Below are 15,688 nucleotides of genomic sequence, written 5' to 3'. Positions count from 1 at the left end.
AATGTCCTTTACAGATATATAGCAAGCATTCTCAAAGTCAGCAAGCTTAATATCCAGTAACATTTATGATGATGAGCCGTAACCACATAAGATTTTGTACTGAATGCAAGTTCGTGAATAAGTGACGCAATCAACTGTCGAATAAACACAAGAATTGAGATAGTTAGCTTACTGTGGTACCCTGGCCGGTAAACACATGTAGGGGGAAATGAAGGGTGGAACGACAAATGGCTCAGGGAGTCTCGCCTTCCTCATTCTCATGACCTTTGCTTTCTGATGGTCAGACCAGGGTGCAGCTGCCTTAGCCAGTTCCCTGCTACAGCTGGCAAGGCTCACTTCCTGCAAGACATGCCTGAGGAGAAGTCACATGGACCTACCCTCATGCAGCCCTGGCTGATGGAGCACCCGTGTGGAGACCCCTGCCACCATTGAGATGCTTACACATTCACTGACTCGGCTTTCCTCCTGCAGTTGGCAACATGGCGTGCGTTCCGTGAGATGGAGGAGGACTCTGTGGATCAGGGTCGGACATATGGGCTAATGTTGAACCTCTGGGCTTGGGCAGCACTGGGTTGCGACGTTCCCTTGATGTGCACTTCACCTTTATATAAAGCTCTCTCTTTCACAGGAGTTTCTGTGGATTTGTTTCTCTAGTGTACACAGACTAACAAAAGCATGCACCTAAGTCTTCATACAAAGGATGAAAAGTGCCCTCCACACCCCCTTCTATCAAAGGGTGCCCGTGGACACCCATCACCGTGGCTGCTACAAAGGAGGGCATTGTAAACTCAAAAGGTGGAAAAGGTGTCTGTTCTTTGACTGCCATGTGGATAGACTTTGAGTGGAAACTATCCCACGTAAAATGGGACAGGGACACCCTCTTCAACAGACGGCAATGGGAAAGCTGGATGGTGATGGAGATCCAATGCTGCATAAAAAAATATTTTTGCATGGCGTGAGGGATGGGTCTTATTTTATCCATGTGCCGATGGGGTGTTTCTCCGGATAGACTAGAGAAACAAATCCAGGGATCCTCAAATGTGTCTAAGAGAGACCGTTCTCTCAAAGGGTATTCGTATATCAAGAAAACACCGCGGCCCAGAGGTCCTATACACATCAATCCATACAGCCACTGTTCGCCCCTATGTGCTGTAGCGGTCTATAAGTTCCTCTTCAGTCTCTCACAGCTCATGCAATAAGGTGGAATGCAGGAATATCACAGCCAGTGGATGGGAAGTCTCCTGGATCCAGTGTCGGTGGAGCATCTGCGTGCTGGTGGGGACCTCCAAGTGGCTCCTCCAGCTCCAGGGCCCTGATTCTATCAGTGAAGTTCTATGCGGCTTCTTAGCAGGAATGTCTCACAGGGCGAGTGTGTGTCCCGCATCCACGGAGGAAGATAGGAGATCTCAGAATCCTCAAGAGAAGGCCATGCCCACCCAGGGGCATCACTGGCAATGAAGTGAAGGACAGGCTAGACTCTACCCACTCACTCAAGATGACAGACCATGGCACTGCCACAGATGGAGAACCGCTCTGCGTTTCCTGAGATAAGCTTTCACGTTGAAGGACTCGTTGTATTTCAAATGTAGAAAACAAAACATGACACAGTCCTGGAAGTACTTCCTATGACAATTCAGAACGAGAAGAGATGGCACTCAGCAAGGTCGCCAAAGAGAGACACAGGGAAACCACAACGAAATGACAAATCGTGAGCATCTGCCTTTTTTCAGCAAAATGGATCATTGGCAGTGGAAAAGGGTTTCCTAGCTCTGAGAGAACAATGGATAAAAACTGGGGTTCTCTACTCCGCCAAACGATTGCAACTTCTCCGTGAGCCATTTTCAGACACCCGTGGAATCTGAAAATGAAAGCTCACCACCGTGGGTGATAAACGACTTGATCTCTTAGTGTGGCAAGAAGAAAAGGGGATTCCAGAGCCTGGCTTCAGGCGTGAGAAAGCCGGCACCTGAGCGTGTGCTGCAAACCAGAAGAAAACACAAGACACAAGGGAGAGCAAACCGGGTTTGGAATCTCTGCACATCCTCCTGAAAGAAACGGCACTGATCTGAAGGGGGGAGACGATTGGCTTTCTCTTCTAAGATCGAATGATCTGAACGAGTTGTATTCCATAAGCTATGTACGTTTTAATTGCCTCAAAGAAATTGGGAGGACACAATGAAAGCACTCAATGCAGGACGGATAGAACTAGATTACATCACTTAAGAAACGTGTTCCCCTCAAAAACGCAGCCTAAGCTCACGCGGGACAAATATTGCCTCACAACTTTTCTGGGGCCAAACACAAGGGACACGGGGAAAAGCAGACTTCTGAGACATGCTCACCAGTGTCCTGAGTGAACAACTAGTTGCAGAAAAGGAACCGCATGAATGAGGTTCTCCAGCTCCGGAGGCTAAACAACAACAAGGAAAGGGAAGGCTTGCTCAGCCTCCTGAGGATCAACACAAGCCAGAGCGGGATATAAAACCCCACAGCCCAGAGCTCCTCACACCACACACCTCACTCCCTCAGCCTCTCCTCCCACCCCACCAGGGCTGACCCTGCTGCTCCAGCACCTGTGCTCCACCTGCGTCGACCATGTCCATCTGCTCCAGCTCCAGAAGCTATGGCAGCCGGGTCTGCCTGCCCAGCGCTTGCACTGACCCGTCCTGCGAGGTGGACAACTGTCCTGAGAGCTGCTGTGAGCCCTCCTGCTGCCAGTCCTCCTGCTGTGTCCCCAGCTGCTGCCAGTCCACCTGCTGCGCCCCCAGCTGCTGCCAGTCCACCTGCTGTGCTCCAGCCTCCTGCCTGACCCTCATCTGCAGCCCCGTGAGCTGTGGGTCCAGCCCCTGCCAACCGGGCTGCACTGCCTGCTGTGGGCCCTCCTGCTGTGGGCCCTCCTGCTGCCAGCCTCTGTGCTGCACACCCCTCTGCTGTAAGCCTGTCTGCTGCACACCTGTGTGCTGCACACCTGTGTGCTGTAAGCCTGTCTGCTGTACGCCCGTCTGCTGTACGCCCGTCTGCTGCAAGCCCGCCTGCTGTGTGCCCGTCTGCTGTGGGGCAGGCCCCTGCTCATCCTCCTCATGCTGCCAGCCCTCTCCGTGTGGGCCCTCCTGCTGCAAACCCTCCTCCTGCATGTCCCTCATCTGCCAACCTGTGTGCAAACCTGCCTGCTGTGCCCCTGCCTCCTCCTCCTCCATGTCCCTGCTCTGCTGCCCTGCCTGTCCCCGCCCAGCCTGCTGTGGCACCTCATCCTGCCAGGGGGGCTGCTGCTGATTTCCCCACATCTCATCAGGGGACACCCTAGCTGCTTCAGCCAGACACCTGCCCCTGTCTTTGACAACCACAGGGGGGCAGCACAGCCCCTGCCTCAGGCCCAGTCCCTGACTCAGGTGCCCTGACAAAGGACATGCGGGGCTCCAGAGGCTGCGCTCACGCAACTTCCCGCCGGGGTGTCCCAGGCACCAAGTCAATTTTGTTCAGGGCACTCATGCCAACCCTGAGCTCCAATAAAATCAACTAATCTCACAACTACCTCTGGCCTTGTCTGTGCACACCCTGGGCTGGGAAACAATGACAATCGGTGTGAACTCTGGCACCCCACACTCAGGCACGCTGTGTTCCTCTATACCCCCGGATCCAGAACACAGTCTCAGAAAAGGTGGTGGAAACCTGCCACGCTGCTCAGGAACACTTCAGGAAGGCCGACTCTGAGACCAAGGGCAGCTTCACACCACCCTCCGCCCCAGCTCAGTGCCTCACACTCATCAAGCATGCCCGATATAGCGAGTCTCCTCTGTCCTCTCTGGTCCTTCTCACTGCACAGGGCCAGAGCAGGCATTCTGGCAGAGGGTCATCACATCCTCTCTGATCCCTTCTACTTCCATCCTTGTCACCGCTGCACCTTCAAAGGCAGTCCTCTTTGACTGCCATGTATGTAGCTTTCTGAGTGGATACTAAGCCACTTGATCACTTTTAACGGTCTTTCTTCTTGCCTTAGGTTTCTTTGTGTTTCTCCATCCTTTTGGATGCATCATTTTGCTAATTACAGGATGCTAGGTTGACCTTTTTGCCCACGATCCTCTGTACAAATCACTCCGTCGTCTTCTGGCCTGCATGGTTTCTGCTGAGAAATCTGAGGGCATTCTCCTTGCTGGCACTTTGCATGTAATTCATCTTGTTTCTCTGGCTTTTCTTACCATTTTTTCCCTTGGACTTGATGTGAGTCATCCTGACAACAATCTGCCCAGAAATTCTCCTGGTGGGAACTTCTCTGGCCGGGGTTCTTTCAGCTTCCTGAACGACTATGTTTGCTTCCTTGAGACACCGAGACGGAGTTCTTGGGTTGTTGTCTGTGTGGACTTTCTTGGCTTCTTCCTCCTCTTGAATCCCTCTCGATTTTCGGTTGGCACTCGAATTTCGGTTCTCACAACAGGGACACAAAGCAGTTCATTCTACATAGGCACCAGCTTCCCGGAGGTCCTTAAAAGTCTTTTCCATAGACCATTTGCTTAAATAAAGAAAACTACCCATAGATATTACTGGAAACTTAGAAAACCCCGATGAGGAGAAACTGTACAACAATGTCCTTTACAGATATATAGCAAGCATTCTCAAAGTCAGCAAGCTTAATATCCAATAACATTTATGATGATGAGCCGTAACCACATAAGATTTTGTACTGAATGCAAGTTCGTGAATAAGTGACGCAATCAACTGTCGAATAAACACAAGCATTGAGATAGTTAGCTTACTGTGGTACCCTGGCCGTTAAACACATGTAGGGGGAAATGAAGGGTGGAACGACAAATGGCTCAGGGAGCCTCGCCTTCCTCATTCTCATGACCTTTACTTTCTGATGGTCAGACCAGGGTGCAGCTGCCTTAGCCAGTTCCCTGCTACAGCTGGCAAGGCTCACTTCCTGCAAGACATGCCTGAGGAGAAGTCACATGGACCTACCCTCTTGCAGCCCTGGCTGATGGAGCAACCGTGTGGAGACCCCTGCCACCATTGAGATGCTTACACATTCACTGACTCGGCTTTCCTCCTGCAGTTGGCAACATGGCGTGCGTTCCGTGAGATGGAGGAGGACTCTGTGGATCAGGGTCGGACATATGGGCTAATGTTGAACCTCTGGGCTTGGGCAGCACTGGGTTGCGACGTTCCCTTGATGTGCACTTCACCTTTATATAAAGCTCTCCCTTTCACAGGAGTTTCTGTGGATTTGTTTCTCTAGTGTACACAGACTAACAAAAGCATGCACCTAAGTCTTCATACAAAGGATGAAAAGTGCCCTCCACACCCCCTTCTATCAATGGGTGCCCGTGGACACCCATCACCATGGCTGCTACAAAGGAGGGCATTGTAAACTCAAAAGGTGGAAAAGGTGTCTGTCCTCTTTGACTGCCATGTGGGTAGACTTTAAGTGGAAACTATCCCACGTAAAATGGCACAGGGACATCCTCTTCAACAAACCCCAATGGGAAAGCTGGATGGCGATGGAGATCCAATGCTGCATAAAAAAATATTTTTGCATGGCGTGAGGGATGGGTCTTATTTTATCCATGTGCCGATGGGGTGTTTCTCCGGATAGACTAGAGAAACAAATCCAGGGATCCTCAAATGTGTCTAAGAGAGACCGTTCTCTCAAAGGGTATTCGTATATCAAGAAAACACCGCGGCCCAGAGGTCCTATACACATGAATCCATACAGCCACTGTTCGCCCCTATGTGCTGTAGCGGTCTATAAGTTCCTCTTCAGTCTCTCACAGCTCATGCAATAAGGTGGAATGCAGGAATATCACAGCCAGTGGATGGGAAGTCTCCTGGATCCAGTGTCGGTGGAGTATCTGCGTGCTATTGGGGACCTCCAAGTGGCTCCTCCAGCTCCAAGGCCCTGATTCTATCAGTGAAGTTCTATGCGGCTTCTTAGCAGGAATGTCTCACAGGGCGAGTGTGTGTCCCGCATCCACGGAGGAAGACAGGAGTTCTCAGAATCCTCAAGAGAAGGCCATGCCCACCCAGGGGCATCACTGGCAATGAAGTGAAGGACAGGCTAGACTCTACCCACTCACTCAAGATGACAGGGGACCATGGCACTGCCACAGATGGAGAACCGCTCTGCGTTTCCTGAGATAAGCTTTCACGTTGAAGGACTCGTTGTATTTCAAATGTAGAAAACAAAACATGACACAGTCCTGGAAGCACTTTCTATGACATTTCAGAACGAGAAGAGATGGCACTCAGCAAGGTCGCCAAAGAGAGACACAGGCAAACCACAACGAAATGGCAAATCATGAGCATCTGCCTTTTTTCAGCAAAATGGATCATTGGCAGTGGAAAAGGGTTTCCTAGCTCTGAGAGAACAATGGATAAAAACTGGGGTTCTCTACTCCGCCAAAAGATTGCAACTTCTCCGTGAGCCATTTTCAGACACCCGTGGAATCTGAAAATGAAAGCTCACCACCGTGGGTGATAAACGACTTGATCTCTTAGTGTGGCAAGACGAAAAGGGGATTCCAGAGCCTGGCTTCAGGCGCGAGAAAGCCGGCACCTGAGCGTGTGCTGCAAACCAGAAGAAAACACAAGAGACAAGGGAGAGCAAACCGGGTTTCGAATCTCTGCACATCCTCCTGAAAGAAACGGCACTGATCTGAAGGGGGGAGACGATTGGCTTTCTCTTCTAAGATCGAATGATCTGAACGAGTTGTATTCCATAAGCTATGTACGTTTTAATTGCCTCAAAGAAATTGGGAGGACACAATGAAAGCACTCAATGCAGGACGGATAGAACTAGATTACATCACTTAAGAAACGTGTTCCCCTCAAAAACGCAGCCTAAGCTCACGCGGGACAAATATTGCCTCACAACTTTTCTGGGGCCAAACACAAGGGACACAGGGAAAATAGACTTCTGACACATGCTCACCAGTGTCCTGGGCGAAAAACTAATTGTAGAAAAAAAAACCGCATGAGTGAGGTTGTCCAGCTCCGGACACTAAACAACAACAAGGAAAGGGAAGGCTTGCTCAGCCTCCTGAGGATCAACACAAGCCAGAGCGGGATATAAAACCCCACAGCCCAGAGCTCCTCTCACCACACACCTCACTCCCTCAGCCTCTCCTCCCACCTCACCAGGGTTGACCCTGCTGTTCCAGCACCTGTGCTCCACCTGCGTCGACCATGTCCATCTGCTCCAGCTCCAGAAATTATGGCAACTTGGTCTGCCTGCCCAGTGCCTGCACTGAACTGTCCTGCGAGGTGGACAACTTTCCTGAGAGCTGCTGTGATCCCTCCTGCTGCCAGTCCTCCTGCTGTGTCCCCAGTTGCTGCCAGTCCACCTGCTGTGCCCCCAGCTGCTGCCAGTCCACCTGCTGTGCTCCAGCCTCCTGCCTGACCCTCATCTGCAGCCCTGTGAGCTGTGGGTCCAGCCCCTGCCAATCAGTTTGCACCAGCTCCTGTGGACCCTCCTGCTGCCCGCCTGTGTGCTGCTCATCCTGCCCCTGCTATGTGCCCCTCTGCTGCAAGCCCATGTGTTGTACACCTGTCTGCTGCACACCTGTCTGCTGCACATCTGTCTGCTGCAAGCCTGTCTGCTGTACACCTGCTCCCTTCTGTGTGCCCATCTGCTGTGGGGCAGCCCCCTGCTCCTCCTGCTGCAAACCCTCTCCCTGTGCCCCCTCCTGCTGCAAACCCTCCTCCTGCATGTCCCTCATATGCCAACCTGTGTGCAAGCCTGCCTGCTGTGCCCCTGCCTCCTGTTGTGGCCCCACCTCTTGCTGTCAGCCTAGCTGCTGCCATCCAACCTCCTGTGTGACCATTGTCTGCTGCCCTGCATGCTCCTATCCACCCTGCTGTGACTCCTCATGTGGTCAGAAGGGCTACTGCTGAGTTGGAATCCCTTCCTGTCCTCCTGCTTGTACCCCCTCCTGCAGACTCCTCCTGTATGACCCTCATCTCCCTCCAGGTGTATAAGCCCCCTTGTTGCATGTCAATCTGCTGTCTTTGTGGCCCCAGCTCCTGCTGTCAGCCCAGCTGCTGACCCCCAGCTGCACAGCCTGCTGTAGCACCTTGTCTGGAGAGAAGTCCTCCTGCTAAGTAGATGTGCTCTGTAGTCCCTGAGCTCAGGAGCTGAGAACACAGAAACCAGCAGTTAGCCTCTTTGAGAGTCTCGATCCTCAAAACTCACAGGCTCTGTTTCACCAAGAAACCCAATGGCTCCCTTGTTCCCTGGGGTAGACCTGGATGTTGCTACCACAGCCACCCCAGAGCCTGAGCACAGGGTCTAGGACACCATGCTGACCGCAGGATCTGCCCAGCCTGCTTCCACCCCTGCACTTAACCCAACCCAAGCGAGCATCTGCCTTTCTGGCCTAATAAACTCTCCTTTATTATACCCACATATCTCCTGACCTTCTCTGAGATAGTGTGTGTGGGTGGGTGGGTGGGGGAGCTGCCTAGATATCAGATGTACCATCCCGAGATCAAGAGTAGGGAGCACATAGGAGCCGGGGACCTGGAGTGAACTAGGGCAGCCATCTGTACTCCCGCAACACACAAGTGTCAAGACCTCTCCTCCCGCAGCTGGCTGGGCAGTGTCCAAACACCCTATGACCCAATAATAAGGTAGATGAGTGCTCAAACCACCCTCTCCAATGGTACCCATGGTTCTGCCTCCTCAGGGACAAGGGGGGCAGGGAGATTTTTTGTTTAATTTTAACAATTTATTAGGGGCTCATACAATTCTTATCACAGTTCATACATATGCATACATCAATTGTATAAAGCACATCTGTACAGTCTTTGCCCTAATCATTTTTTCTCTTTTCTTTTTTTACATTTTATTAGGGACTCATACAACTCTTATCACCATCCATACATATACATACATCAATTGTATAAAGCACATCCATACATTCCCTGCCCCAATCATTCTCAAGGCATTTGCTCTCCACTTAAGCCCCTTGCATCAGGTCCTCTTTTTTTTTTCCCCTCCCTCCCCTTTCCCCCCTCCCTCATGTGCCCTTGGTAATTTATACCTCGTTATTTTGTCATATCTTGCCCTATCCGGAGTCTCCCTTCCCCCCTTCTCTGCTGTCCCTCTCCCAGGGAAGAGGTCACATGTGGATCCTTGTAATCAGTTCCCCCTTTCCAACCCACTCACCCTCCACTCTCCCAGCATCGTCCCTCACACCCTTGGTCCTGAAGGTATCATCCACCCTGGATTCCCTGTACCTCCAGCCCTCATATGTACCAGTGTACAGCCTCTGTCCTATCCAGGCCTGCAAGGTAGAATTCGGATCATGGTAGTTGGGGGGAGGAAGCATCCAGGATCTGGGGGATAGCTGTGTTCTTCATCGGTACTACCTCGCACCTTAATTAACCCATCTCCTCTCCTAAACTCCTCTATGAGGGGATCTCCATTGGCCGACACTTGGGCCTTGGGTCTCCACTCTGCACTTCCCCCTTCATTTAATATGGTATATATATACATATACATATACACATATATACACATACATACACACACTTATATCGTTGTTGTTTTTTTTTTTGCATGATGCCTTATACCTGGTCCCTTGGCACCTCGTGATCGCACTGGCCGGTGTGCTTCTTCCATGTGGGCTTTTTTGCTTCTGAGCTAGATGGCCGCTTGTTCACCTTCAAGCCTTTAAGACCCCAGACACTATCTCTTTTGATAGCCGGGCACCATCAGCTTTCTTCACCACATTTGCTTATGCACCCATTTGTCTTCAGCGATCCTATCATGGAGGTGTGCAGTCAATGATATGATTTTTTGTTCTTTGATGCCTGGTAACTGATCCCTTTGGGACCACTCGATCACACAGGCTGGTGTGCTCTTCCATGTGGACTTTGTTGCTTCTGAGCTAGATGGCCGCTTGTTTATCTTCAAGCCTTTAAGACCCCAGTCACTATCTCTTTTGATAGCCGGGCACCATCAGCTTTCTTCACCACATTTACTTGTTCACCCACTTTGGCTCCAGCCATTGTGTCGGGAGAGTGAGCATCACAGAGTTCCAATTTAATAAAAGAAGGTATTCATGCATTGAGGGAGTGTTTGAGTAGAGGCCCAAGGTCCTTCCGCCACCTTAATACTTGACGTATAAATATAGACACAGATCTATTTCCCCATCCTCCTATATATATTTGCATGTACATGTCTTTGTCTAGACCTCCATGAATGGGGGGCAGGGAGATTTTTAACAGAGTGCTGTGCTGGCTGAGTCCAAGAGTGCTCAGGTGTCTGGTCACTACTGCTCCCTCTCCCTCTCAAAGCCCTGAAACGGACACCAGTCCCAGCTACCAGCTTCACCTTGGCATCCACACCAGGCTACCCAGCCCCAGACGCTCCCAGCCACTGACTGAGCACAGCAGGGGTCCCAGAGTAAGGCCTTCCTCTCAGAAACGGGTCTCCTCACATACCTTTGTGGCCCCGGGACACCCTGTGAACCTGGCGGGACCTTCCCAGAGCAGCCCCTTGGCCTATGCTCTCCCCACCTTTCCCTCCTCCCTCGCCCTCCCCTCTTGTAGCTGTCAGAGCTGCATGGCTGTTTGTGGCTCTGCACATTTTCTCCCGCCGCCTCGCCCTTCACCTGTCATGGGGGACCCTCCCCTAGCATCGCTTGCAGAATATCTGACTTGGTCTTGGCATCTGCCTCTTGAAGGACCCACACGAGCCTGTGCACCCTTATCTTTTGTACCATTAAAAAAGGAAGATGTGGCGAAAGCACACGCACGCACACACCAGTCTCAGCCGGGACTCTTGCAGGATAAGGGCCGCGCCGCCCTCTGTTGCCTTAGAATGACTGACTTCTCTCCATTCTGAGCACTTTGGCATCTTCATTCACAGACGGCATCTCTGTCTACAACCAGAAGCCATCCCAGCTTTCTCTACCTGTCACTTGTGGGAGTCACCTTGTCTTCCATTCTGTAAAGAATGAGCTTTCGAAGTTTCATGCAGATGGAATTATCATCATTCCCCCAGCAATGCCTATGCGTTTCATCAACATCAATGAGGGGGATCAACACAGTGTCTTGGGGGTGGAGCTTCACAAAGTTTGTGGGAAAGTGGAATCAAAGGCAGTGGTATTTTTCCATGAACTTTTCGAAGCCTCCTCAATCGCTACAATGTGTCTGGTGACAGCCATGGACTGAAACATTGTAACCTCAGGAAGATGGTGCAAGACCCAGAAATGCGTTACCTGTTCTGCACCAGGTCATGGCCAAGGGAAAACAACTCAGAGACAATAACCAGCAAGCAGGTATGAGATGACCCCATGGGTGGGTTGTAAACTGGAACAGACTGCCTCAGTGGTTCAATTCCTCACTCCTCCCTGTAGCTTCACTGCTTCTTCCCACCCCCACCCCCACAGGAGGTGGAGCACACTTTTTCCAACTCCTTGAATCAGTTTGGTCAAGAGGTTTCCATTGGCCAGTGGATCCAGAGCAAATAGAATCATATAAACAGAAGCTTAAAAGCACTGTGTAATTAGGCTTGCTCTGCTCTGTGTCCCTGTCGTCGCCCGAGAGCATGCCTGACCTCGCCTACTGGAAGATGAGAGATGCAGGCACAGAGCCAAGACCCCCAGGTCCCCCAGCGGAGGCCATCCTAGGTGCGCTGACAGCCTGCTAAGCCCAGACACATGCGCCGACCCAGCCACACTCAGCAGAGCTACCTCCCAGGCACCCTAAAGGCGGACTGTGTGACATGGGCCACTGTGACAGAGAACATGAACCACAGTGTCCTGCTTGTTGGAACATGAAAGCTTGCCCATCTTAGAGGGGATGAGATATGGTATTCACTTCTAAGACAGTGCTGCGGTAAGTCAGAAAATTAGGCGCAGGGAAAAACAGTACCCAAAAAATGTGACAAAGTCAGAGGAGGGACTAGGACCAAAAGTCCTAACCAGGAATCCCTGTCTGTGGCTACCACAGAGCAGGCGCAGGTTACCCAATAAGCAAGGTAAGCGCAGGTTCTCCTGTGTTTCTTGACTAATCTGTAATAAACAACTTCACCTGGGTTTCATCAGGTCAGAGATAGGAAACTATTCTCTACAGATTAGTCAGTAAGCACAAGTAAGCCTGTGTTTACCCTGCTTACTGGGTAATCCAACATGGCTCTAGGACACATATTGTCCTCAGAAGTTACTAATTGCCAAGATGCAGAGGAGATTAAAATGTGGTCACTCGTGAACTAACACACTCTGTCAGCAGAGGCCCCGCCTTAGCTAGGCTGTGCCGAGTCTCGTCAGCAGAGCCGGTGTAAGCAGGGTTATGACCTCCCTGTACTCTGGCATGTGGGGCACGTGGCAATGCCTGACCTCACAACTACATGCTCCAGACCCCAAGATCATGATCATCTTGATGATCATGGGGAACAGACCCACCCAAGATGGGACCGGCGACACAAAGCCTGAACTCAGAGAGACCTATGGTAGGCAGCTATTCAGCCCGTGGGTAGACCTGCCAACCGGTCCCATGGGGACAGACCTCCCTCAGGAGCCTGGCTCCGCGGCATCAACCACCGGACAGAGGTGAGTTAATGCCCCTCTCAACAACCAGCAGCAGTGTCTCTGCGAGGAGAGTGAAGCCAGACTGGCAGATGTCCAAAAGCTGAAGGAGTTCACCAGCAGACGGCAACTACAAAGAATTGTTCAACGAAATCCTCAAGGCAGAACGAATGTGACCCCAACTGAAAATGTGGATGGATCTATGGAAAGATGCAGAGCACCGGATACAGTGCACGGGTGAATGTGGAAGTTGTGCTTCCTGTTAGCTAAATCCCTTTAAGAGACAGGACGTTTCAGTGAAACTGATAACAATGTATTGTGGCGTTTAACACATAAACAAAAGGAAAAGGGCTGGCAGCAACCACACACAAGTTTGGAGGGGAGAAGTGGAGATATGCTGCTGTCAGGCTCCTAGGCTATACATGGAGCAATATACCATGGAAGGTCGACCACCGTGAGTTAAAATCTATGTATTACAAAGCCTAACATACGAGGCACAGCATTCTAGCTCATAAGCTAACAAAAGAAAAACCATGAAATAATTAAAATATGAACTTAATTGAAAAGACTCAAAATTCACTGCCCTGGAGTCAGTGTTGATGCACAGTGACCCCTGTGGGTCTCCAAGACTGTTGACGGGAGTAGAGAGCCCAGTCTTTCTCCCAAGGAGCTGCTGGTGGTTTGGGTCTGCTGGTCATGCAGATCTCAGCCCAACTCGTAACCACTCACTACCAGGGCTCCATCCCTGCAACACGATTCAATAGGCAGTAAAAAGGAAAAGCAGGGGTAGACACAAAAGAAACAGAAAACAGATCATGAAAGGGTAAATTGTATTAGGTAGAAAACCTAATGCAAATGAATAGTCCCTTTAACTGTAATTTTTTTCAATAACTTAATTAAAAGGCAGATCAGCAAATAAGTTTAATTAACAAGAAACCTCCACACACAAAAAAAGACCCAACAGCACGCTGCCTATATAAACAGTCCAAAAATCCACAGGTTGTAAAGTTCAGTTCGTTATGCGAAAATTGGTGTTACATGAAAATGGAAGATAACCACATCAGATCACAACATGGAGGATGACTGCATCATTACATGACTACCAACTTACATCGCTACATAGCAGCCACATTTCATCATTACATAACTGCCACACCACTAAGAATCATGACCCAGTCAAACTGACCACCACAGCCTCAATCTCACCTCGTACCTCAGCGTTCCTCACTGCTGAATATGCACCGTGAATGCACACAAAGTCAGAGAGTAAGGTTTTTACTATTGTTGTAAATACAAAATAGTCATTGTAGGGAGTATATGAATATAATTTTGAATATAAAGACAAAAATAAGTTGAAAACGAAAAATTAGAGAAAAGTGTGTTGTGCTACCATTAACAAAAGAAAGTGTTAGCAACCATGTCAATGTCAGACCAAGTCGAGCTGAGCGTGACGACCGGTGCCATGAATAAGGATCAGTTCATGTGCTAGAGGGGTCAAGTGACCAGGAGGACAAAGCAATCCTAGATGTTTCTGCATCTGCGAATAGACAAGTCCATCGGGACAGTAAGAGATTTCAATATTCTGTTCTCAACAACACCTATACCCAGTAGGCATGAAATCAGGAAGATAAAGACTATTTGAACAGAGAGACCACTCCCTGGAGAAGGACATCCTGCTTGCTAAATGAGCGGGACAGCAAACAAGAGGAAGACGTTGGACAAGATGGATGGACACAGTGGCTGTACTGCCGGGGTCAAACATAAGGACCATTGTGAGGAGAGCGCAGGACTGGGCAGGCTTTCGTTCTGCCGTGCACAGGGACACAGTGAGTCAATGCCAACTGGATGGTCCGCGCAGCAGATGAACCACCTGACCGACTCACCCAACAGCAGAGCTTCCAGACCTCTCAAGCAGTCAGAACATTTACTAGATGTGGGACTGTAAAACAAATTTCAATTCATTAAAAGGATTTAATTCACCAACTATATATTATGGGATTAAATTAGAACCCAACGGCAGAGAGAGCTCTGGAGAATCTGCAAATATTTGGAAACGATATACTTCTAAATACTTCTAAAAACTCCATGACTCAAAGAAGAAAGTAGGGGGGATTAGAAATACTTTGAACAGTCCAAAAATGAGAGCCCAGCAGACTAGATTTGTGGGGCGCCACTAAAACAGGATCAGAGAAATTAATAGCATTAAACAGCTACATTAGAACAAAATTAAACACTTTTAATTGTGAATGAAGCGAAGGTTTACACAGTGGATCATAGTTTTACATTCAGTAACTGATGATCATTTTGATTAAACTCATCCACTGCAATCTCTTCATCATACTATCTCTTATCCCACCTCCTACCTGTGTCTCCTATTTCCATTCCTCCTTGTTTCCTAACCCTCTTTACTTTGTCCTTGGGCAAATGCCACCCTTTTGATCTTAAGTGGTTAATTATCTTAAGATGAAGGTGGATTCAGCCTCAGGTGAAAGGGTAAGGACAATAGTCTTGCGGATCTCATTAAAGTCATGGCCAGCATTTCCACCTTAAGAAACAAGGGAGCAAAAAGGGGAGAGCAGATTAAACCCAAAGCAGAAAGGAAATGATAAACACTAGCATGCAAATCAATTAAACAGAAAACAATAGTGAAAATCAAGAAAGCATTAAGACTGACCAGCAAAAGCAAGCCGGAGAGAAAGAAAAGACGAATGACAAATATCAAGAATGAGGGAGATTTGCATCATCCAAATTGACAGATATTGAGAGTACAATGAGAAGTCAAAGTTAATAATAATAATAATAATAACTTTGTCCCAATGCACTTGACAGCTCTGATGAAGTGGAGTGTTGGGTGTTACTGCATAGCCAGGGACCTCTGCTTTCCTGTGTGTGAAATGCTGTCACAGGGCTGTCCCTCACTTGTGTGTTTGCCACTTGTACCAAAACCCTCAGGGGACCTCCCTGCACCAGAGAGGGTTCCAACTAGTCGCTTCCAGCAGTATGTCAGCCCTTGGGTTTCTCCAGATGGCCGGCCCAGGCCAGCCCAGAACCCAGGGCAATTGCATCCACAGGGGCCATCTCAGGTATCCCCCCAAGGGTGGTAGAATGAGATTGGATGGGTTATTGAGTAGCCAACCCAACACCCACCCAGACACCCTCTA

General features: G+C 49.7%; 2 protein-coding genes across 2 annotated transcripts; both read left to right on the top strand.

Annotated features, from left to right (window-relative positions):
• The first annotated feature begins 2,565 nt into the window (after positions 1-2,565).
• LOC142439674 (uncharacterized) lies at positions 2,566-3,273 on the top strand. The gene has a single exon (XM_075542212.1). The coding sequence runs from the start codon at positions 2,596-2,598 to the stop codon at positions 3,271-3,273; it is 678 nt and encodes a 225-aa protein (XP_075398327.1). The 5' UTR covers positions 2,566-2,595.
• Positions 3,274-7,149: 3,876 nt separating this feature from the next.
• On the top strand, positions 7,150-7,887 carry LOC142440473 (uncharacterized; the record flags this gene model as incomplete). The annotated part of the gene is made up of 1 exon (XM_075542897.1): positions 7,150-7,887. A coding segment is annotated over one exon (738 nt), but the record flags the coding sequence as incomplete, so codon positions are not given.
• Between the last annotated feature and the right edge of the window lie 7,801 nt (positions 7,888-15,688).

The sequence above is a fragment of the Tenrec ecaudatus genome, chromosome 2 (genome assembly GCF_050624435.1).
Source record: "Tenrec ecaudatus isolate mTenEca1 chromosome 2, mTenEca1.hap1, whole genome shotgun sequence".
Classification (NCBI taxonomy): Eukaryota; Metazoa; Chordata; class Mammalia; order Afrosoricida; family Tenrecidae; genus Tenrec; species Tenrec ecaudatus.
This window is presented reverse-complemented; position numbering and strand designations above follow the sequence as displayed.

What these genes read in the sequence shown, in the direction of transcription:
- LOC142439674 (XM_075542212.1), top strand. Translation starts at nt 2,596, where the DNA reads ATGTCCATCTGCTCCAGCTCCAGAAGCTATGGCAGCCGGGTCTGCCTG.